Raw genomic sequence first — 23,269 nt, 5'->3', positions numbered from 1 at the left:
CACTGTCTGTGCGAGCGGGAGGGGCATTCTGCCCATGTTATTGGCTGATTTTGGTCTCACTACATGGTACTCCCCTTTTGCCGCATCCTGTGGTGCATTTGGATCGGTGCCGCCAACAAGGAGCTAAAAAATGCCCTTGATTGGAATTAAACTTTGGGGAGCTAGACCTCGTGAGGGTTTGATAATAATTTCCACATAAGTACGGTACAGCTGGAATTCAATGGAACAGTGACTACTGGTCAACTTCAGTCATCTCATGGTGGATTTCATATGTACAGTACAGAGGACAAATAGCCCATGAATCACTAATAGCTTTACATAGCCAATTACAACCATGTTGGCCCTCTATCACAGCCATTTCACTCAAAGCTGGCATGACACTATGTGCATAGAAAGGTTCACAAGGATCTATGAGAGAGTGGAGGACTGTTCTGCTTTACCCGCATGCTTGTCACTGAGGTTCACTGCAATGAATGTCTTTGGGAGTTTAACCCTGGAGAGTGACAGTCAGTATCCGCTACAAAGAGCAACCATGGACATTCTTACGTGTCAAACTTCGCTTTCAGTGTTTCAATCACCTCTTTCCAGTCCTGATGAGCTGTCAGACTTCTTCTAGGGGCACAACCAATTGCATGCCTGGAATCAAGCTGCACGTCGAGTGGATCGAAGGTGTGACAGCCAGGGCTGATGGAAATGCGAATCGAGTAGGAATATGTAGAGGACTCGCTATCCTTGGCCTCGTAAAGCTCGAAGCAGATCTGAGACAAGTAATCTAACTCTGGGATCGCACTCCTTGCAATTTTCGTCTGAATCCCGCCTTCCAAGATGCAGTTCAACAAAGTATAGATGTGGGACTCCTTTGTAAAGTAGAAGAAGGATTTCGCATCCGGAGAGGCTTGAACCTCTTCCAGGTCCGTGACAATTTCTTGAAGCAATGGTAGCGACGTTAAAAGCCCGATTTCCAGCTTCTCGCTGTCTTTGATGCCGTACTCCTGCGGAGTTATATAGTCAAAGAGAACCTTCGCCAGTTTGTACAATTCTCTGAGTTTTGACAATCGCTCGTCGGTCTTTGCTTTCGTGGGGCTGGAACCACTGTACAGTTTGAAATAATGGTCGTAAGAATCTTCAAGTGGCCCAAAGTGTGGTATGGACTCTAGAGCAGCTTGTGTCCTTTTCCTAAGTCCAATCCGATGTGCAAATGTGTGATTGTCCGTCCTTTCCTCGAACTTGTCATGGTTTGACCCCTCAGGACTGAAGCCATGGCGTCCATGCTTGCTTTCGCAACCGAAGTCATTCTTTGCGGGCTTGTCCGATTTGCTGTCATTATTGCCATCCTCCTCATTGAAATCGTCCGGTGGCGTGAACACCCACTCCAAGAACTGTCTATTATGAAGAGCATCAAATTTCATACTATCATAAAGCTCTGAAAACTTACTAGGGTCGACTTTTTCTGTGTCGCAGAACTCGGCGAATAGCTTTTCCCACCTCTCCCTAAAGAGCTCAGGATCCTCCCCAGCGCACCAACGGCCCTGAATGGAAGCTACTGCAGGGTTTGGGCCGGATTGTGCGGTATGCTCCTCTGAACTCTTCACAGACGTCGAACGACGGAATGCAGAACTATCAAGCTTTTTGAAATTGTGCCGCATAACACTTCGATGGAACTTCATCAGTTTAACAACGGTGGCAAGCACAACTGAAGGTTCTGGAAAATTGTCTTTGGGCCAGGTAAATTGCGAAGGTGCAGATCCTTCCCTCAGAAGCAGTTTCAGCTTCTTTTTGACTTTATCCATAACATCTTTCGCGGCGTTAGAATCGTCCAGAAGATCCTTTCGTACTTGTATAAAGCCCTCAGGAAGTTCTTTTTGGTCGAGGAACGAACAGGCCCATATTTGAGCTTTGGTGCCATGTCAGCAACCATGTCAGACAAACCTATCTCACACACTTACCGCTAGTGCTCACCCTGCGTTCTGAGCTTGTGAATATCCGAACATCATTCAAGGCCTCTTTGTTCATAAGCTTCAAATCATCCCTCATGTTCAGGCCGAGATCTTGTGATTGATAGCGTGCAGCATGAGTGGGTTCACCTCCCCATTTTATTACAAGTTGCAATTTGTCCAAAATCAGGTCATTCTCAACGGCAGAGAATCGAGAGAACGTCGCTCCTGAAATAGAGTCACTTCGAGTTTGCGATCGAATCAAGTTTTCTTTGTCTGGGGATGCTTCATTCAGGACAGGCGAGATAGGGTCTTCAGGAGCACATTGAGCGGTTGGTGTTGTCGGGTCGGTGGTGGAAGTCCCATCCCGCATCTCTTCTGGCCTCCGCTTACGAAACATTGGTTTGATCTGGACCTTCGTTCCAGGCCAGCCACCCTTCCTCTCCAAGGATGTGCGAAGCAGCTTGAGCTTGTCCAAGTCCTCAAGTCCTTGTTCCATCGCAATTTTGACGGCATTGGAAACGCTGGCTAATGCCGCCTCGCCCTTAATAACGACTTCTTCTTGATGTCCCTTCAAGAGGTCAACAAATGGCTGACTATGAAATGTGAATTTAAATTTCTGCTTGGGAGTGCGGTCCGCATGTCGTATCACCGCTACCATACCCTTCAACTTCCATGAATGTTTGGAAGCTGGAGGTGGCGGAGGGGCACCTTCATCGCTAGAAGGTGCTATCGAAGGAGCGTTGGAATCCGATGGATTCGTTCCCAGATGGGTTTGCAATTCTTCTTTGGAATGATGAGCACTCGGACTTTTCATGGAGTTACCATTCTCAGAGCCTGGAAACGACACCAGGGATCCAGCGCCCATGGAGATGTCTGATGTGATATTTCCGTGAGTCCTAGGGACCTGTTGAGGACCATGAAGCCTCGACATGCTTGGAGATTTCAACAACGTCTTCAATGCATGTCTGTGAGAACCAGTGTTGGCTCTCCTGAGGTGACCTAAGTCAGGAGAGGGAGGTTCGGTCTGCTCTAACATTGCGTCTCTCCTCCGCTTTTCGTTCAGGAACATTTCTCGAAGGATTTTCGCGCATTTGTCATAATAGTCGTTATTGTCCTTGACAAAACTCCATCCGTTGACGTCAATAACGTAACTCCTGTCACCCACGCGAAGCATGTCAAAGCCACAGATCCTCTGTCCAAACCCATTCGATATCTTCGAAGCAATAGCAGCCTCTTCCTTGCTGAGGTTTGTGATATACCTCAACTCCTTGCCATGTGTATTCCGGCGAACCAACCCGTCGACTACAGGAGATTTGCGTGTCTCAGCATGGCAGAAATCGGGGCCGACGGTGTAAGCTTTCACGTCTTCAGAATTATCAACTCTCAGAAACTGTTCGTAGAGATAGCTGGTATTCTTTTCGGTCACGGATCTGGGAACAACAAGATTTGGATCATATTCTGAACTTTTATTCCCAACCTTCCGAAAAAGCCTCCTTCCACCTCCACCATATTGCTGATCATTAGGAAAGAATATATGAATATTGTGGTCCTCCCCATTCACCGGCTTCTCGACGAATGGCTTTCGGAAAGTTTTTCCATCGACAATAAGTGTTTCCCCATCATCGGACATCGACACTTTTTGAGTCTTGGCAGCCCCTCCTCCAGTTCCATCTTCAGGTCCCTCGAGCTTAACACCAGTTAGTCTGTAAACATGCTGAGCGAGTTCTGGGGACTCCAGCCTCGGCCCACCATCACGATTGACCTCAAGCCTCTTCGGCGTCGGAACACCCATCTGATCAAGGATCCTGAGGCACAATCGACGGTCCCAAAGAACTTTTTGCATGGGCAAATCATTAATGCAGAATGGTTTTCGAAGTTTCGCGTAAGCTATGGCCTTGTCCAAGGGGAACCCATCTGAGAAAAAAGCAATGAGAAAATCGCAGACGGGCCAGTTTTCCACAGCCTCATCGAGAATCACCTTATCACCGAAGACGATCACCTCAAAATCTCCCTTCGACTGAAGGCGTGTGAGAATGTTCTGGCTCGGTTTGCTGCGGGCTTTCACATCTAGAGCACAGACACCGATCCTTCCAATTATAGGAGGCCTGGGTTCCGCATCGCTAACAGAGCTGGCAGCTGTGCTCCCACTAAACCTCCTCGGGGCCCGACTTGAGGAACGTGTAGGACGCGATCCCCGAGCCGTAGACCAACCCTCCGAAGTCGGTTCGTTCCTAGGAGGATGAGAGCTTTGAGAAATTTGTGCATGATGTTGAGATAAGCTAGGTGGACGAGAAGCCGCTATATCAGAGGTGTTGGAAGATGCTGCCTCCAGGTTACCGGAGGCGAAGTTCAAAGAACCTGGGGCAAGTTTTGTATTATCATCCATCACGCTCTTGGATGAGGTAGCATCGAGAGAAGATACATTGCTGGAAATGTTTTGAGAACCAGTATAGACAGCAGGACCTAGAGAATAAAGAGAAGAGAAAGAGAGGCGATTTGAATCTCTGTCAGATAGAATACTAGCATTCACTCTTGTAGAGAGTTGAGGAGAAGGTTGAATAGAAGAGTCAGGGGCCGACGTCGTAGAAACTGACGCCGGACTATGGCCTTCACGGACAGCGATTCTGGAATCTTGCTCGGAAGGCAACGAAAAGTCAGTGCCAGCCAAGGGAGCAGTGTTTGACGCAGTTGATCCTCCTTGTTGGTATGGACTGTCTTCATTCGACAATAAATTGCCCTGTGTCGGGCTTTTTGAAATTAACGAATTCCTGTCTGACGTCTCACTGGAGTCAGAGGTGGCAGGCATACTGGCACTTGCTTTACCCACGCTGGCCAGGTGATTCTGCAAATTGTTGAATCCTTATCGACGAGAGAGACTGAGGTGCATGAAAGAAAAGGCTGCACCTCGGTCTGCTCGAGGTGAAGAGTGCTGTAGAATCCGGCCTGTCGGTCTGGCTCCGGCAGGTGCTTAGAGACCGCCGGAGAACAAAAACTCTGATACCGAGTTAGAGATGCTAAATCATCTGCGTCCTGGCCCTACCCTGCACGGAATACTCTATTCTCCGCCTCTTTGTGCGCGACATTAGGTTAGGTCCAGGCTGGAGGTCCGACCCGAGCTTTATGGACAATTGCCACAGTGGTCCTCGTGGTCCAGCTGTCCCGTCACGCAAATTCTCCTGTGGGCCCTTAAAAAGCTGATTCCATCCGTACTATTGGATGATGGTTCAAAAAACTCCCACAAGATGGACGGTACAGAGCTGGCAGGCAGGCGTTGGAAGACGCAATAATTGGGTTGTTCCATGGCTGGCAAGTTTCTGGGCGCTGATCACTGTCATCGGTCGTCGACTGACCTGGACCCCCGAAGCCGGCTAGGACGCCCGAAAACGGCCCAGACTCTGAGCAAAATCTCCGCTAGGCCCGTGTAAATTACACGCCTTAAGCGAGTGCAGCATCCAACTTGGTTTGGCAGAGAAACTACAAACTCGGCCAAAGCACTCTTTGATATTGGCAGCACAATGCCTTCGATCGATGGGGAGGCGTTTGATCTGCCTCTTGCAAAAAGACAAAAGCGGTCTCTTAACGAAGATGCTCAAAAAGTCACCCAGCCACCTAGCTCCAGAATTTTTTCTCCGTTCAGAGTAGGTATAGGGATTGGATGCGTTACATTCTTGCTACATGGCTGACTTCCCCATTCAAAGACTCTAGGCCTAGTCTCGCCGACGGCGGTCCCGTTTACTTCAGTTCGTTTGGGGAAGTCTACTTTCCAGATCACGACCTCCGTGGGACGCTCCTTGCAGACTTACGACTTGCGACGCGGACTGAATTTGGTTTTCCTCAGCAGGCCACAAACTCCTGACATTATTACTGCAACGTGCGCTTGGAAAGACAGAGTCTTTGCAGCATGGGGAGGTCTACGACCTGGGGGCCCTGCAGGCGTGTGGGTTTTCAAGCGAGGCAAAAAGATTGCAGCACTGGAACCGCCGCCAGGACCTGTTGAACCAATTGAACAACTCCTCGTTTTTGGTTCCTGGGTTGTCGGTTGTTGCGGTAGGAGCATTCAAGTATGGAAGTCAGCGTCTTATGAACATTATACCACCCTGACTACAGCAAGACCTAAAGGTTTCTCTGGGGAGCGGATTTTCACCGGCAAGATGTGCAACATGCCAACATACCTGAACAAAATATTTGTTGGCAAGTACGACGGGAGCGTGGATATTTGGAACTTGAGTAGTGGCAAGCTGCTATACACTATTCTCCCGACATCTCCTAATGCTGGAGCAGTGACTGCTCTTCAGCCAGCTCCTGTGCTATCTCTCCTCGCTATCGCCTACAAGAGTGGTGCTGTGTCAATTCACAATGTGGACACAGACCAGCTCATTCTCTCCTTGAAGTCAGCTTCCGTCAGCGGTGCACCGATAACATCAATCAGTTTTCGAAACGATGGTCTAGGTGCGGGTGACGATGGAAGAAAAGCTGGTGTCATGGCAACGGCTACTGTAGGAAGTGGCGACATCACGATATGGGACCTAAATAATGGAGGCCGGGTGGCAGGTATTCTGCGAGGAGCTCACGATGTGTCTGGTGATGATGGAGAATCTGGGATCAACCGAATTGAATTCCTTGATGGGCAGCCCGTGATAGTCTCATCTGGAAAAGACAACGCTCTCCGGTCATGGATTTTCGATGAGACGCCATTTTCACCAATCCCACGACCCCTTCATTCGAGGAGCGGCCATGCCGCAGCCATCACTACTCTTGACTTTCTTCCTGCGTCATCTGATGGTTCTGAATCTGTCGGGAAATGGCTACTAAGTGCAAGCAAAGACCGTAGTCTGTGGGCCTTTAGCTTGCGCAAGGATGGTCAAAACACTGAACTGTCACAAGGCAACGTAAGAAGCAAAGCGAAGAAGTTTGGTGGGTTCCGTACTGGAGTTGACCAGACTATGAGGTTTGAAAAGCTCAAGGCTCCAGAGATAACTTGCATTGCCTGTTCCCTTAACCGTGACGGAGGAATGGGTGTTACAACTTCGGGTCCCATCTGGGCAAATTCGAGAGGCGCAAACACGGACGCCTCTAACGCAACCGGATGGGAGAGCGTGCTTACTGGTCACAGAGGAGACAAGTACGCTCGTACCTGGTTTTGGGGGAAGAGAAAGGCCGGTCGATGGACCTTTGAGACCGGTGATGCAACGGAAGTGAAGGTTGGTGACTCAGGATATTCATGAACCGAAACAATTCTAACTTAACTATTCAGAGTGTGGCCATTTCACCATGCGGAACATTTGCTTTGATAGGATCAGCCGGCGGCAGCATTGATATGTTCAACCTGCAGTCCGGCATGCATCGGCAGACATTTCCTGTTCGTCTCTCACCTTCCCAAGCTAGGAAACTGAAACTAGAGCACGAGGCTCCAACTTTGAATACAGCTGGTCGGAACAAGTTTCAAGTGGGTGAGGGCAGGCATACAAAGGCAGTCACCGGATTGATGGTTGATAGCCTTAACCGAACTGTTATAAGCTGTGGATTGGATGGAAAAGTCAAGGTATTAATGTCCATAGACCCCTTTCCACTCTTTGGTTTATACGGTTAATAATGTGTTTATAGTTCTGGGATTTTCTCTCCGGACAACTGGTAAATGAGCTGAGCTGGCACCCAATGACTGCTATTACTGGTTTACGCTACAGCAGTGCGAGCGATTTAGTTGCATTCAGTTGCGATGACCTTTCCATTCGCGTCGTGGATATTGAAACTGTGAAGCTCGTCCGTGAATTCTGGGGCTGCGTAGGTCAAGTCAACGACTTTTCGTTTTCGAACGATGGCCGATGGATTATCGCTGCTTCGATGGATTCTGTCATCCGAGTGTGGGATCTGCCGACAGGGCATCTCATCGATGCCTTTCGGGTGTCCAGCACATGCACCTCCTTGGCCTTTTCCGGCACAGGGGAGTTTCTAGCGACTGCCCATGCAGACGGATTGGGAATCAACGTTTGGAACAACAAAAGTTTATTCTTGCATGTACCAACAAAACATGTTAGCGAGGATGATATCCCAGAGGTTGCGATTCCCACGGTCTCTGGTGAGAGCGGTGCAGTGACGATCGAGGCTGCGTTTGCAGAAGACTCTGAAGGACGCCAACAGGAAGGACCCATACTTTCCACCGAACAGCTCAGTCAGGACATGATGACTCTTAGTGTTGTTCCTAAAAGTAGATGGCAAACATTGCTGCATCTCGATATCATCAAGGTACACATTTCTTTGATGATGCTTCTTAATCTAGGAACTAACCCGATGATAGGAACGCAATCAGCCGAAGGAGCCGCCGAAGCCTCCAGAAAAAGCTCCATTTTTCCTTCCTTCTCTCGTTAAGAATCCGAAATCCACTGACAGCACCGAGAACAAGGAAGATCATGACATTGTTTCTACAACTGAGACTACGGCAGCTGAACGTTCACGAATAGCAAAGATGCAGCGTACCGGTGGGGCGGCTCTAAACGGTTCTCGCTTCAGCACCCTCCTCCATTCTGGCGCTCGGTCGGGCGACTTTGGGCCATTTGTTGAGTATCTGAAATCTCTTTCCCCTGCAAAGGCCGACCTAGAAATCCGGTCACTCGATCCGCGAGTGCGAGAGGGTCGATGCGAACTTGCAGACTTCGTCATGGCTCTGACTGAGCAGTTGAAGTCAAAGAGGGATTTTGAGCTCGTCAATGCTTGGATGGCAGTGTTCTTAAGGCTGCATGGTGATGTAGTAGGAGGCGGTGCGGAAATGGCAGCGGGCGAATATCAGGGGTTACAGGCACTTCAAGGTGCTCTGTCGGATTGGAGAGTTGAGCAGCAACGGGAAGGAAAACGATTGGCAGAGCTTGTAGGATACTGTCGGGGAGTTGTTAGCTTTTTACGGTCTGCACGTTAAAGCCCCCGATGAGTGAAAACCACCCGCATTATCTCTAGTATGAAGAGATTTTCAGACTTGACAGACATGTCGATACTTGCTACCAGAGTAATCAATGGGGCTCTCAAGTCTCTACAGGACATGTAAGAATAAGAACCCTCTGCTACGTCGGTGGACAAAAGTTTCTGTCACCCCATCAAAATATATATCCGCGCAACCACCCACCCATTTCATTTCAGCACCACACAGCCACCTTATGTGCAAATACATTCAAACTTAGGTATATTACATAGAAATATATGTACTTTCACATAGTTAACATAATCAACCACTGAGCGACAAATACCACCGAGTGATGAATTTTTGCCACACCCACTATAATTTTAAAGCTTTTCAACCACTAATACAATTAAATTAGACTATCTAGTAGTTGAATATATAGCTATTTATTGGGACAATTTCTTATAGTATATCTAATAGTCTCACAGCTACTGCAGTGTTATGGAGCTTGCTATTAAGGCATAGATAACGTAATCCACAAGCGGGTCGGCACCCCAACACATCCGCGGGAATTCGAAGCATCATTATTCAACCAAAACAGCATTATATACAAAAACTTAGGAAATGACACAATTAGGACATTGCAGCCTCCTATATCCTAGAGTATGGCAATCACTGCATCTTGGTGGCGCGCGTGAACACAGTGGAGAGGCTGGAGCAGCAGTTTCAACAGCAGGAGCAGCAGGAGCTTCAGGGACCTGATTTCTAGATTCTATAAGGTCCTGAGCTTCCTGAACAGAAAGGCCTCCTGTATGAGATATCTGCCTGTTAGATCACTTGTGCTTTTGCTTCTGTCTCTCATTTGCAGCACATAGATCCTGGTTTTCCTTTGCAAGGATGACTGCACTATTCATAGCAATTTGACATCCCTTGATAAGCTGATTTAAAGCTGCACCTATTGGGCTTGGAGGACTCTGTGTATGTTGCTTTAGGAAGGTCTTGATTGCAGTTGCCTGAAGCTCCAATTCAGCAAGATTATGAGATGTTTCTGGTACCCAGGGGGCCTGAGTATTGCCTGATCGGCTGCCAGGTGGTGTAGGAGTCTTAAGCTGGATATAAAGCTTTGTAAGGACCTGATCAGGATTAAAAGGGACTAATCCAGTTGCTGCAAAGCCATTGATAATATTCTCTGGCTTGTATGTCTCTGCATAAGCATGTGGATAGGCTGCAAGGAAATCAAGCTTGTCAATGTGGTTGATACCAAGATGCATCTTATCCTCAACTATACAGCCATATGCTCACTTTAAAACAGCAAAACAGCTGACATCCAATGGCTGCAGAAGATGTGAAGAATATGGTGGCATGCAGATTGGGATAATATCATTCTCCATGCAGATTTGATCAAACTGTGGAGTCAGATGGCTTCCATGGCCATCCATGATCAATATCTAATATCTCCCCTTTGTACACGCAGTTGTGGATGGAATAAAGATTTTTTGAAGCTATAAGATTCCAATTGCATCAGTGGTCCATCCATTAGGACTTTTCTCAATCATCCAATCAGATGATAGGCTTGATTCCTGAAACCAAGCCTCTTGAAGATATGCTGCTTTAAAAATGATACAAGATGGTAAAGCCCATCCTGTAGTATTAATAGTCTCAATTGCAGTCACCCATTCACAATTTCCAGGCTGCAAAAGAGATGGATAACCATATATCTCAGCCCTAGTTACTACCTTAGTAGTAGCTATCAGGCCCATTGCAAAGCCAGTCTCATCAAAGTTGTAGATATCTTCCTGCAGGATGCCCTTCTCCATAATGGTATGCTGTACAAGATCAAACCATTCCTGAATAATCTTTGGATTCTCACATTTAGCTCACTGATAGTTGTATCTTTGTGCAAATTGGGTTTTAAGCTCATCCTGGCACTTAATAAACTTGTAAACCCAATTCTTTCTGATCTGCTGTGGAGGTGCCCAATATGGCCATATCTTGTACAGCTGCTGGCTGGGGAGATGCTCCACACTTGTCTATAGATAATATCCATTGTACAATTGAATCCTCCTCAGTAATTGAAAGCTTATGCCCATTGGCACAACTTTTATATTGATTCTTGCTGCCATTGATTCTGTCATATAGTGTTGACTGTGGAACATTGAAAATGTGTGCTGCTTCAGCAGGACCACTGACTTGATCCTTTTGAATGGCTGATATAGCCAATAAGATCCTCCCTTCTTGTTCAATCAAATCCTTTGACTTTTTATGCCGTTCTGGTGGCATGCTGGCAGTTTGAATGGCATCAAATGATGAATCTTGATGCGGTCGCGTTGGGCGCACAGCTCAGTGGGGAACACAGCTCGGTGGTGGATTACGTTAAAGAAATTTAATAGCTTGCTTAGTAAGCTGCTTAAATACAGTTAAAGAGAGTAGAGAAAGATAATAAATAGTCTAGAAAATATATACTACTATAATGTAGTAACTACAATATTTAAAATTATATTAAAGTTAGCTGCTTAAACAGATAGACAATTATTTTATATATATAGCTTTAATTTAGAAAGTGTTATAGTAAGATAACTAGATATTTAATATAATAAATATTAGTTAGTAGTCTACTCAGTATTCTAGCCTACTTAGTGTTTAATTATGTTAGAGGTTTAGCTTAGATAAAGTACTTTACTTTTTAAAGTTTATTCTGCAGCTTTATAATAAGTAGTAGAGAATAGCAGTTTTTTACTATAATATTATTAAGTGTAACGGCGGACCTAGGACTTCTAGGTTGAAGCGCGTTGGGTTTATCTTGAAGGACAGAAGGCAAGAGGAAAAGGTAGATAGATGAGCCGTTACTAGCAATGTTGCTATTGGGATTGCTATCTGAGTTGACCACAGGGTCCTAATCCCCATGGTTAAGGAGCGTCTTATATACATGATGATCTCTGCCCAGAAATACCTATCCTGCTGGATCATGACTATGGATTGTGGAGATGGATTGTAGAACTGGATCGTGAAGATGGATCACAGACGATCCAATATGGTCACATGATCAGGTCCCCCCTCACCAGCCTTGTTGGCAATCTCTAGGCTGTGCCGTAACATTAAGCTAGTAGTAGTCTATATAAAGTCTTAAATTTCTATTCTTTTTAGAGATAAAAATAATTAAATATTCTGCTAGTAAAATTAACTATTAAATATACTCTTATTCTAAATTCTTTTTAATATAATTTTATAAAGCTTTATACTTCTTTTTTAAGAGTAAATAGATTAGTTTAAAAGCTAGTTACATTTATAGTTTTAAATATATCTTATAATTTTATAGCTGATAATTTAGTAGCTGCTTTTTATTCTTTAAAAATATTTTAATAGTTTTAATATTTTTTTAAAATTATCTTTATCTTATTTAAAAGTAGTTTTATTGCTGTAAGCTCTATAAAGCTAATTATTCTTTCTGGTATATATATAAAATATAGAAGTTTAATCTGTTTATATTATTACTATATTTATACTATTACTTTATTAGAGATCTTTTTAATTTTAACTAGTTTTTATAGTTTTATATTCTCAACTACTTTTCAGATCTTATACTACTATTAAACTTTATAAACTTAATTATTTATATTCTTTAATTAATTCTGAATTCTATATTTATAGTTAAGATATGTTTAGACTAGTATTATATTTAGATATTCTAGTTAATATTTAAGCTGATTCTTTTTTAATACTATTTTATTCTTATAACAGACTACTTAGTTTTAATTTAAACTTATTTATCTCTATAATTAAATACTAATCTGTCTACAGTAAATAATCTATAAAGCTTATTTTTACTTATAAAAAGTATTTAGTTATTAATAATAAAAATATAGTTAATAAAATCTAGTAGCACTGCTATTAATTATAGTTTTTATCTTTTTACTATTAATTTTAATAGTAATTACAAGTTGTTTCTATAAGTCTATTCTGTTAAGTGTAGTACTGTTTAATATGCAGATACTTAAGTTTTAGAGATCTAGTTTAAAGTCTTTATAAGTGTTTTTTACTGGCAGAGCTCTTTAGTTTTTTAACTTTTTTTAAAGGTTTTTAAATACTAGTCTATAGTATTATTGTCAGATTAGTAAATTTAGCAATTATTATTATAGCTAATAAATTTAAATAAGTCTATCATAGTTATTTTAATTAGTAATAAATATTTACTACTTTTTTATTATTCTTTTTTAGTCTATTTAAACACTTCTAGTTTATATAGTTGTTCTTACTATAAAAATATATAGTTTTTATTTGTATTACTTCTACTATAAGTATACTCTGAGAGAGTATACAGATAGTATACAGAGAATTAAATATATAAGAAAGCTTATTACTACTATAAAGATAGTATTAGTTCTTTATACTCAATAATACATTGTTACTTAGTTATATACTGGCAGGTCAACAAGCTAATCTACTATTAAGTATATGTACTTAATAGGCACTCTACTTCACCTTAGTTATATTGTCTATCAGTTAGTTTACTTTATAGTGTTTGACCTATGAAGTCCAAGCCACTCTACCTTAGACAAAGCCACTGTTGTGACTTAGGACTGAAGGAGTGCGTAACATATAATAAGACTATTCTATTAAAGATTGTTCAGACTAATCTTCTAAAAAGGCAGCAGATTGCTAAAACTTAGTGGTATAGTTAGCAACAGATATCTTTTAGCAGATAGTTATTATAGCTTGTGTTGCTTTCTTAATTTTGTCTAGGTCTCTGAAATTCTTCTTTATTTTAGCTAAGAATATACTAAAACAGTTAAAAATTTCACCAGTTTCCAATTGCTGCTGGCCTGGAGATTTCTTCATACAGTCTTGAAGATAGGGTTTAAACTATTTTGCTCCTATACCTTGCGAGTAGGTTGCTGCAAATATAACCTTCCAGTCTTCAGTAGGAACTTTCTAAGGGTTGAAGAAACTAGAGTTTCAGCTGTAAAATAAAGGTCTGTAGGTTTTTTCAGCCACTATAGTACAGATCAGGTCTCATATCTTAGTCTTAGAGGTTGATTCAGCTTCATTTGCCTGCTGAGTTGATAGATTTGAAATATACATCACATTAGCCTGTGCTTGTTGTCCCAGTGTGCTAAGCTGTTCTCAGAGTTGTGCATTTCCATTGATCTGTCTCTGTAATTTGTCCTGCAATTGTACAATCTGCTCTTTGAGGGTTGTGTTTTCACTAAGCTGATCCTGTAGCTGGCTCTGCAGCTGTCCTACCTGTCCCTGTAGCTCTCTAAGAGACTGGATCACTTCCTAGGGCAAGATATTGGCCATCTTCTATGCTGATTCAAGATACTTGTTTCCTGCAAGAATGGTCGTCAAAGTGTCACAGGTAGCCCAAAACTCTAGGCGGATCCCGTTGGGTTTATCTTGAGACAAGTGTTATAACTTGCCTTTTAAGTCTGATTTGAACTGGGAGTTCAGAATGAGTGAATATCTAGATTCTTCAGACAACTGTATAAGGCTTGATTGATAGACAGGTTGACCACAGGGTCCTAATCCCCATGGTTAAAGAGCGTCTTATATACATGATGAGTTCTGTCCGGAAATACCTATCCGCTGGATCATGAATATGGATCATAGAGGTGGATCGTAGACTTGGATCGTGAGGATGGATTGTAGATGATCCATTTGTGTCACATGCCTCCCCATCGTCAGCCTCGCTGACCGTTCCTAGGCTGCGCTGTAACAATATTTTCTCTACTATAAAATCTAGAGCCTGGTCAATTTACCTGCAGTTCTATTGTTGTATATTGTAAAGATTTAAATAGACTTGCACTTGCAGTAAATACCTACATAGATATATTTAGACAGAACCTATCTAGTACAGCAGTTGATTCTAGAAGAATTACCTGGTATGGCCTATAGACAGAACACCTGGCCAATATCTAGTAGTCTATATACATAGAACACACTAGGGCATTCTACTAGGGTCACTTACAATTCTCTTAAGCCTGCTGGCTCTTGGTCCTGCTTTTCCCTTGCTATTTAAAATTCCCAATTGCCTCACTTATCGCCAATTAGTGCGCTCTACTAATCTTTATCACATTTAAGAGTACCTCAGATGGCAGGGGAACCTGAAATTATGGGTTCTTCAAGAGCAAGTAGTGAAATCACTGAGAGGAGAACTGCAAGAAATGAGTTCATATTCACCATGGACCTTCATGGCTTGATATTTCCTTTCCTTTCTGCGGTATCAAAACTATCTGCTAGTTACCTGAGTCCATGGTTCGATATGGCGTGCAGCATTTGACCTGATGGAAGACTTTCACTCCTCACTTGCGAGTAGTTCATACATATTGGCCTTCTGTCTTTTTACCAACTTATCACCACCAGAATGCGGTCGCAGTCGGTTCCGCATAGCTTGCGCCACACTCCAGGCTCTCACATCACTATCAGCGTCTTGTCCTTGTCCAAAATCCTCAGGCAGGTGTTCATCGGACTCATCAACAGGCTGCCCTACTTGCTCCTGTATCTGGAAGAACCTGTCGACCAAGCTATTGGTAACTTCGCTATTTGTCTCACGCATTATCTCAATCCTCGATTTCATCAGCGCACGGAGCGGCGGAAGGCTAACCAGCGCATTTCGTACCTTTTCCGTGACGCTTGTGCCGAGTGCTGCAACATTGAGGAGCTGTGCCAAAATTCTTAGTGAGTAGAAAACTGCCTGCATCTGGGCGAGAAGGTGGATGTCTGTCCATTCTAGTCTCTCTCCCATATGTCCGAAAGTCAAGAAGTGCCTTAGCTGCTCTCGACTGGGAATAATAACTCGTTTTTTGTCCTCGGCGCTGTAAATCTCGTTCAATGCAAAGATTCTCCAGTAAGCGAGGGTGGTAGAATCTTCGTTAGACGCAATGCATGCCCGAGGCAAACGATGCAAAAGAGCTTCTAGCTCTAATACAATTATATTCTCGTCGTGAAGAGATATTGTATCAAAACACATTCTCCCTCCTCTGCGCAGGTACTCGAAAACCACCGTGAATCTATCCGACTGCGGGCGAGATGCATTCAGAACAGAGTATGCAAGGCGTCTGATAATTCTACCTTCAGACCACGCACATCGCCTGGCATGGTCTTCGTTTAGAATTGGGAGATAAATTGATGGTGCTCCCTGAAGCGCGGGGAGGTCCGGCAATTCATATTGGAGAAAGAGTTCCGACACCCTTGTGTCGAGACACTGAAGAGCCACTCGATTCATCTGTTTCATGCCTGGCTCATCTGTAAGGGGTTGGTACTCCTCCATGAAACTGCTGAAATCATGTCCATCTTCCACCATTTCTGTAGTATCTTTTGAACGCCGTATCAGTTCTCTCAACCCGGCATGTGGATCTCTTTTTAGTTCATATGCCAGCCTCTGGATACTGGTCAAACCAATCTTCTGTGAAAGTGCAGCTGGGCATAGTTCCATTGCCCTGATCTCCGTATGCGTTTGGTTTCGAAGGTCCCATTTCCTCAGTTCAATCGAGTCAAGGAATATCACCGAGCCTTCTGACCCAAGATCATGGATTAAAAGATCCGAGTCATTGGTTAACACAGAACAGCCTGTTTTCCTTGATATATAGCCACAGTACATATCTGCCTCCCCCGGGACCATTTCGCTAATCCCTGCCCACGGAAATTCCTCATCATCAGTAAGAGGTGGCAGATAAATACCTGTTGTGGCTCTCTTGATGTTATACCAATTCCATCTGTTCTTTAAGTCTTCGAACACAGCTGCTACCATAAAAGGATTTTCGGGCAAGCCCTTATACCTTTCTGGTAGGCTGTGATTACGGAAGACCTTATCAGGATCTATGCACATGCGTCCCCTCATAGTCCCAGAAATCCGGAAGCCTCCTTGATTGTTTCGGCAAAAAACCTCGAGTTTCTTCCTTGATTTCTCTAGTCGAGCAAGTCGTGTTTCGCGCTTAGAACTTGGAAGAGCACCATCAAAGCAGATCTTCTTTCTAAGACTGGTAATCAGCCTCAATCTTAATCTTCTGGAAAAGACAAAAGGGATAAAGGAAGCGCATTTATCACTTACTGGATTTACTTACATTTCAATATTCAGATTTTTCAGCTGAAGAAGGTATATCATCACACCAATACTCACTTCCTCGCATGTGGGCTGTGCATCCAGTGCATTGAAATGAGCATCTGTCCAAGATAGCAATCGGAAATAGATATGATAGACCAGACTTGGCCCATCAACGACTACCGACTTTATGCACTTGGTTCCAGATGGGCTGCTATCTCCCAGATGCACTGGTTCTGAGAGGGGAAGCAGGTACCGTGTCATATGTGGTATACCCATTTCTAGGCATCACAGGCTTTGATGGTAGATGTTTTCTGCGGGTGAGTTATTCTCTGTTTATTTCCTTTATGCTGCTGCTATTGCTTGTTGTGAGGCATAGCTGTACTTTTTCAGAAAAGAAACAGCTAGCAATTTAACTTCCCACTACCTTCCCTGTTTTTGAAGGAAAGAACTAGAGTTAGAAAATGTTACAGCAATTTGATTCTGCAAGACCTGCTGCTGAATTGCTGCAACTAGGTAGTTTCACGTTATTCACTGGCCGACAATAAGTAGTACTATGCAATGATAGCAACAGGTCGATGAGTTGTAAAGGGAGAAGGACAAAGAGAAAATTTGTGGATCTGCCTAGACACTACACTCATAATAAAAAAGTTAGTACGATTTTAGCCAACACTGCTAACCACATTACTTTTATTAATATAATCCAGACTAGCTCTAGTTAAAATCCATAGCCCATTATAAGACTTAATTATTTTTCAGATAGCTTCAAAATTACGTGCTTATACAGTAAAACAACAAGCTGTTAAGTTACAGTCGCAATGAAAAATCCATTTACAGACCCACAATTTAGCACTTTGACAGCTTGCTATCTACCAAAACCTGATTTTGGAGAGATCTGAAAATGATTAGCTATTAGAACAGACAATAGATTCTAATAAAGGCGAGTTTGGATCATAAACGTAGCAAAAGTGGTCTGTTTTGTAGTATTGCAGAGTACTCTGTAGTATTATAATCGTACCCTATTAAACTGCAAGCGTTTCTTGGAAATATAGTTTAGTACACAAATAAGCATAATCTATTTATGAATCTGAGATCTTGCCTAATACATATACATATTAGTACCTGTTACTGCCTTTAGAGTTGTGTGGAAATGGTCCTCAACAGGACTTTCGATGAACGTTTCCTGAGGTCACCCTCTGCGCATATTCTCTCCTCGTCGAAAATTATCAGATCTGAGTGCGCCCAGATGGAATAAAAAAATTCATTCAACCGTGATCACTGTTGTACTGCCGCGGGGGCGACACCAGAATGTTGAAACTGTGGTCCATACTCAATTGCATATGCCTGTACATTTTGTGGCGAAAAAACGCCTTTAAGGCTATTGATCACACATACTGAAAATCCCTGACAGTATGCAGAAAAGAAGAATAGCTGGTTTTTTTTTGCCTCCATTCTGTACTTCGACAAAAATGTGCTATAGAAAACCCGGGCTGTTTTCGTGCCATAGGAGTTCTGATTGACGTACAGGATCAGAAGTCCACAACAGATTGCTGTCAAGTGCTGCTCATAGACTGTCGTACACGAACGCCTTAAAGGGCCAACCGCTAAAAAAATGACGCGTTATTTGGTAAGTCGTTCCCTTCCACCTTGAATATTTCTGAGCTCCTAAGCTCGGGCACTTGTTCCCCGACGCGAGAGGTGGGAAAGGTTGTGTTCTCCAACATATTGCACTGAACAACCTGTATCATAACCATGGCAATGGCCATAGCCGTCGTTGCAACTTTAGAGATTGCATTATACCTTCTTGAATATTGCTCCTTAAACCAACCCGCTTTACAGTCGCTCGTCCCGTATGTTAAAACCCGAGGTATATGGACGCTGGGCTGTTGCAGAAGAGCATGGTGGGTTGTTTTCCCATACAAAGTGGGATGATTAGATTTGGCCCCGCCCCCTACATAGGTGACAGGAGTTATCAGGTCATCTTTTCGCCTGTGTGACGGGAGGGAATGCCAAATATGTTTCCGTGAGATTTAAGGGCGCAAATATGGGTCGATATGTTTATTTCTCTGGCGCATCTGGAAGTCGTTCGATGACATATTTCCCCCTTGCAACACTCATAATAGGTACTCCTGGGATTTTCCTGCTTTATTGTCAGGAATAAACATCTTCTAAGATTTAATCCTCCTGAAATAGAGCTTCCTTACCGGATTCGTCTCTTCAGGTCACGATCGTTGGTTGCCACGATATAGACACGATGCTTAATAACCCGATCAACCAAACAGTCATCCGCATATGTGCCCTTGTGGTCACACTTTATTCTCTCAAATCTCGGATCCTTCGCGATGCGCAGCGCCAGTCGATACTTCTGCCCAAGTTTCTCTAATTCCGCAAGAACGCAGTCGGTAACCATCGGGATACACTTCGCATAAAGACAGTCCATCATAGATGGAATGACTTCAAGTTTATGCTGGATGGTATGAGACAAGAAGTTGGTGTCGACAAGGATTGAATAAGGCGGTGCAAGGGCGGTATTGTATTGGAAAAAAAGAGCTGAAGAGACCTGAGGCCTGGGCAGTACGGTTAAATTAGATACATCTTGGTCTATATTTTCCAGTAAAAACGTAGGGATACATACACTTCTCTAACAATATCATCTTTCTTTGCATTGTTCTTTTGGTCATTTTTTGCATGGTTCTCCTTCCTGTGAGTCCATAGTTAGCAGATACCTTCTGTTAAGAAAGGGCATGATAACAAACAGCCGACTGTCGCGTAAACTGATTGCTCTTTTGACTTGAGCAAATTTCCGTGTCTTCTTCTGAACCCCCATCTTGAAGGACACACGGTTATTCCGGCCTATGTGGGTGGGACAATTTACAATATAACTGATAGGAAACAGCTCATTGCAAACCAAGAAGCTGTTTGACAACCTAGGTACTCAGATTCTTCCAAAATTTTACATTGTTACTTACAGGTATCGACCCACTTCACCGTGACTAACTGGATATGGAAAGGTAAGGGATCACCTGGGCAGATCCAAGTGCCGAGGTGCCCGCCGTGAACGCCACACCCCGCAGTTTAGGTAGTAGCGGATGGAGTACTCAACAGACATTACTGTGGTAGACCCTGGAAGGATTCCTAGTATGGTCCACTTGCAGAGGTCAGATTTTGATGCCGCCTTAAATGTTGCCTATTAAATGGTCATAGCGGGCACCCAACTCCTACCTCATCAAGGAAACTAGGCAAGTGTTGTGGTAGTGCAGTTAGAAGGCAGCATCAAACTAACATTGCTGTTAGTAGGACTATACTAGGAATTCTTCCAGGGTCTACTACAGTAGGTATCTACTACTCTTTACATTTTTCTCCTCTTTGTTGTCAAAGTTGTAAAATTATAATCCTTTTTTGTGTGTTTTTTAATTACACAGTACTTGTCAGCAAACCTACTTTCTTACAGCAGATTGTAAAAAGTTGTTAAACTTAAGCTAGTCTTATTAAAGTTGTAAATATCTTAATTAACTATTTTATATCATTAAACAATATTATAAATATGTTGAAACTACTTACAGTTAATTCTTGAATTCTTGTATTAAGTTTATTAATAATTATATTTACAGTTATATTTTAACTAAAGCTTAATGTTATGATCAGCATAGGACTACATGGACTCGCATAAAACAACCCAGGACACATGACTGACAGTCCACAAAGTAGTCCAACAGAGGGACTACAAGAAGGACTATACAGTCCACAGGGTAGTCCAATGGGGGACTACAAGAAGGACTATACAGTCCACAGAGCAGTCCAGCAGAGGGACTACAGAAGGGACTATAAACTATGTATATAAAGACACTCCTTAACCATGGGGATTAGGACCCTGTGGTCAACTCAAATAGCAATCCTAGAGTTAACATTGCTAGTAACAACTCATTATCTATCTTTTCCTTGTCTTCTGTCCTTCAAGATAAACCCAACGATCCTCCGCCTAGGAAGTCTTAGGCCCGTCGTTACACTTAAAATAGTGTTTAATAAAGTTCTAAACCTAGCATTTACTAATAGTAGATAGATTTACTTTATAAGTAATAGATTAACTATTTTCTTATAGTAGAAGCTCTAAATAATATATTATATTAATTTATAGATAATATTTATTTAATAAAAGTTTATAAACTTTTTAGTAGATATTAATTTTTAATTATTTAGTACAAAATTAATATATGCAGTATAACTATAAAGATAATAAGCTAGAGTTAAAACATATTATATAGTGTGCAGCCACTTAAATACTTAATATTTAACTATTTTAAATAGATTTAATAGCTAGAAGCAATCTGCTATCTTTTTAAGCTGAAATTTCTGCTTTTTTAGTAGTATCTTAATAGTTAAAGCTGTTAAATATATTATATAGTAAAAAATGTCTTATATATTTTACTTATAAATTATATTAAATTATCTATTAAATTAGATTAAAAACCTCTCTCTATCTATTAAAATTAATAATAAATAAAAAAGATTTTAGCTATATATCTTTACTAAAAAAAGCTATAATATAAAGTTAAATAAATAGACTATAATAATAACTCTATATAGTATCTAATAGTAAATTTTAAAAGTTTTTTAGTTTTTATAAATACTATTTAAATCTGTCTAAACCTTTAAAATATTTAAATAGACAGTTAAAATATTAAAATAAAAAAAGTTTAAAAATTATAGAGATAATAATAAGCTAGTTTAATTAAGCTTATATATCTAAAAGCAGAAGTTCTTTAAAAAGATAATATAGCAGTACAGCAGAATACTAGGTAAAATAGAAAGGCAGTATTAGAAGTAGTATTTTTAACAATATAATTCTGCTGTAATTCTGCTATATAGACTTAGTTAATATTTCTCTTTATATAAATTTTTATATATACTTTTCTTTAACTTTCTATAGACTATTATTATTATTATTATTAATCAAATTTAACATTTATATAGAGCCTTCCAGCTATAATAGACTCTGACCTCTGGGCTGCAATTCTCATTCTGAACTTATAGTTCAGAGTGAGAATCATTGCCTTTATCTAGTCTCTAAGGCTAGACCCCCATCTATAATCATTCTTGACCTTTTTCTTACTCTAGACTGCCTATCTATATAGGGCTTTTGAGCTCTATAGGCTCTTCTTATTTTTAAACCAATATAGGTGTTATCCAGTCTGTTCCCAGGCTGCCCCTATCTATTATCCATCTCCAATTTTTTCTGCTTTCTCTAGAGCTTCTAATCCCCATTCATTATCCTTCCAGGCCCTTTCTGCTGCCTAGGCCAGATTTTCTGGGGGGCAGCCTACTGTAGTGTCTGCTAGAAACTGTAGCAGAGCTTTTATGGCTTTGAAATGCTCTAGTAATTGGCCTTCTGGGTGATCCTCTGCTGCAGTAGGTATTGCCACACTCACCCTATCCAGGGTTTGGTAGAGGATTCCCCACTGTCTCTGCCACTGCCTGCATTCAAACAGTAGGTGACAGATGGACTTCTTAGGGGCCTGGCAGCCCCTGCAAGCCTCTGACTCTTGAGCTTGTATCCACTTAGGTAGGTCCCTATAGCAGCATGTCCTGTCTTGAGTTGAAAGTAGCAGCTAGCTATCTTCTTGGGTGCTGCCACTGCAACAGGGTCCTGCTTCCACCCCTGTTGGGGCCAGTAGGCTCTCTGGGTCCCTTGGGACCTGCAGGCTAGGGCCTGAGCCAGCCAGCTCTGCCTCCGGGCCTTCATGACTTCTGTGCGGCTCCTGCAGGTATAGGCCAGCAACAGCTCCCCAGAGCCCCCCTGCGGGGATCTGGCTGCTGCCCGCTTGGCTGCTTGATCTGCCTGCTCATTCCCCTCTATGCCTTTGTGCCCGGGGACCCATTGAATAGTGGTTTGCCGGCCCCGCGCCTGAAGGTTCTGGGCTGCCTCATGTGCCTGCATGGCTAGTGCCTGCCTGGGCCTATTCCTAGATGCTGGAGTCTGTCTATGGCGGCCCTGGAGTCCAGCAGCACTGTGACTGGGCCCCGGCCTCCGATCCTCTGGGCTAGTTGCAGGGCCTGGTAGACCCCAACCAGTTCCGCATCAAATACCTCCTTCCCCGCCCCCAGGGGGATCTCCCGGGTTTGCCAAGACCCCTGGGGGCTTTCTATAGACTAGCTACTGTAGTAATATTACTTTACTGCAATTAAGCACTATCACAGTACTCTGCAATAGCTTTAAAATCACATAAATAAAAATAGCAATCTGCCAAGCTACTAGACAGCAGAGAAGGAAGGGGTGATAAGAGATATAGTAAGTACTGTACTTGTCATGGAGTGGCTTCTAGGGAGCATTCTAGGAGCCAAACCGCTGCGCTACCGGCAAAAGACTGGATACAAAGCCAACGGCTTTGTATTGCTCTCGCTTATATA

The 23,269-nt window shown here is 42.7% G+C and overlaps 5 protein-coding genes across 5 annotated transcripts; 1 reads left to right on the top strand and 4 right to left on the bottom strand.

Annotated features, from left to right (window-relative positions):
- Nucleotides 1–408: 408 nt before the first annotated feature.
- VTN00DRAFT_2876 (uncharacterized protein) lies at nucleotides 409–4,323 on the bottom strand (the record flags this gene model as incomplete). The annotated part of the gene is made up of 3 exons (XM_069429130.1): nucleotides 409–493; nucleotides 547–1,894; nucleotides 1,947–4,323. 3 exons carry the CDS (start codon nucleotides 4,321–4,323, stop codon nucleotides 409–411), a joined length of 3,810 nt encoding a protein of 1,269 aa, XP_069283288.1.
- Nucleotides 4,324–5,452: 1,129 nt separating this feature from the next.
- Nucleotides 5,453–9,595, top strand: VTN00DRAFT_2875 (uncharacterized protein; the record flags this gene model as incomplete). The annotated part of the gene is made up of 6 exons (XM_069429129.1): nucleotides 5,453–5,575; nucleotides 5,636–7,138; nucleotides 7,192–7,479; nucleotides 7,542–8,180; nucleotides 8,233–8,799; nucleotides 9,464–9,595. 6 exons carry the CDS (start codon nucleotides 5,453–5,455, stop codon nucleotides 9,593–9,595), a joined length of 3,252 nt encoding a protein of 1,083 aa, XP_069283287.1.
- A 5,523-nt stretch (nucleotides 9,596–15,118) lies between these two features.
- Nucleotides 15,119–16,126, bottom strand: VTN00DRAFT_2874 (uncharacterized protein; the record flags this gene model as incomplete). Its single annotated transcript, XM_069429128.1, has 1 exon — nucleotides 15,119–16,126. The coding sequence occupies one exon, from the start codon at nucleotides 16,124–16,126 to the stop codon at nucleotides 15,119–15,121; it is 1,008 nt and encodes a 335-aa protein (XP_069283286.1).
- Nucleotides 16,127–18,922: 2,796 nt separating this feature from the next.
- On the bottom strand, nucleotides 18,923–19,691 carry VTN00DRAFT_2873 (uncharacterized protein; the record flags this gene model as incomplete). The annotated part of the gene is made up of 4 exons (XM_069429127.1): nucleotides 18,923–19,004; nucleotides 19,069–19,431; nucleotides 19,500–19,565; nucleotides 19,621–19,691. The coding sequence occupies 4 exons, from the start codon at nucleotides 19,689–19,691 to the stop codon at nucleotides 18,923–18,925; spliced, it is 582 nt and encodes a 193-aa protein (XP_069283285.1).
- A 2,595-nt stretch (nucleotides 19,692–22,286) lies between these two features.
- Nucleotides 22,287–22,799, bottom strand: VTN00DRAFT_2872 (uncharacterized protein; the record flags this gene model as incomplete). Its single annotated transcript, XM_069429126.1, has 1 exon — nucleotides 22,287–22,799. One exon carries the CDS (start codon nucleotides 22,797–22,799, stop codon nucleotides 22,287–22,289), a length of 513 nt encoding a protein of 170 aa, XP_069283284.1.
- Nucleotides 22,800–23,269: the final 470 nt, after the last annotated feature.

This window comes from Thermoascus crustaceus (genome assembly GCF_041956765.1).
Source record: "Thermoascus crustaceus strain CBS 181.67 unplaced genomic scaffold VTN00scaffold_11, whole genome shotgun sequence".
NCBI classification, from domain to species: Eukaryota; Fungi; Ascomycota; class Eurotiomycetes; order Eurotiales; family Thermoascaceae; genus Thermoascus; species Thermoascus crustaceus.
This window is presented reverse-complemented; position numbering and strand designations above follow the sequence as displayed.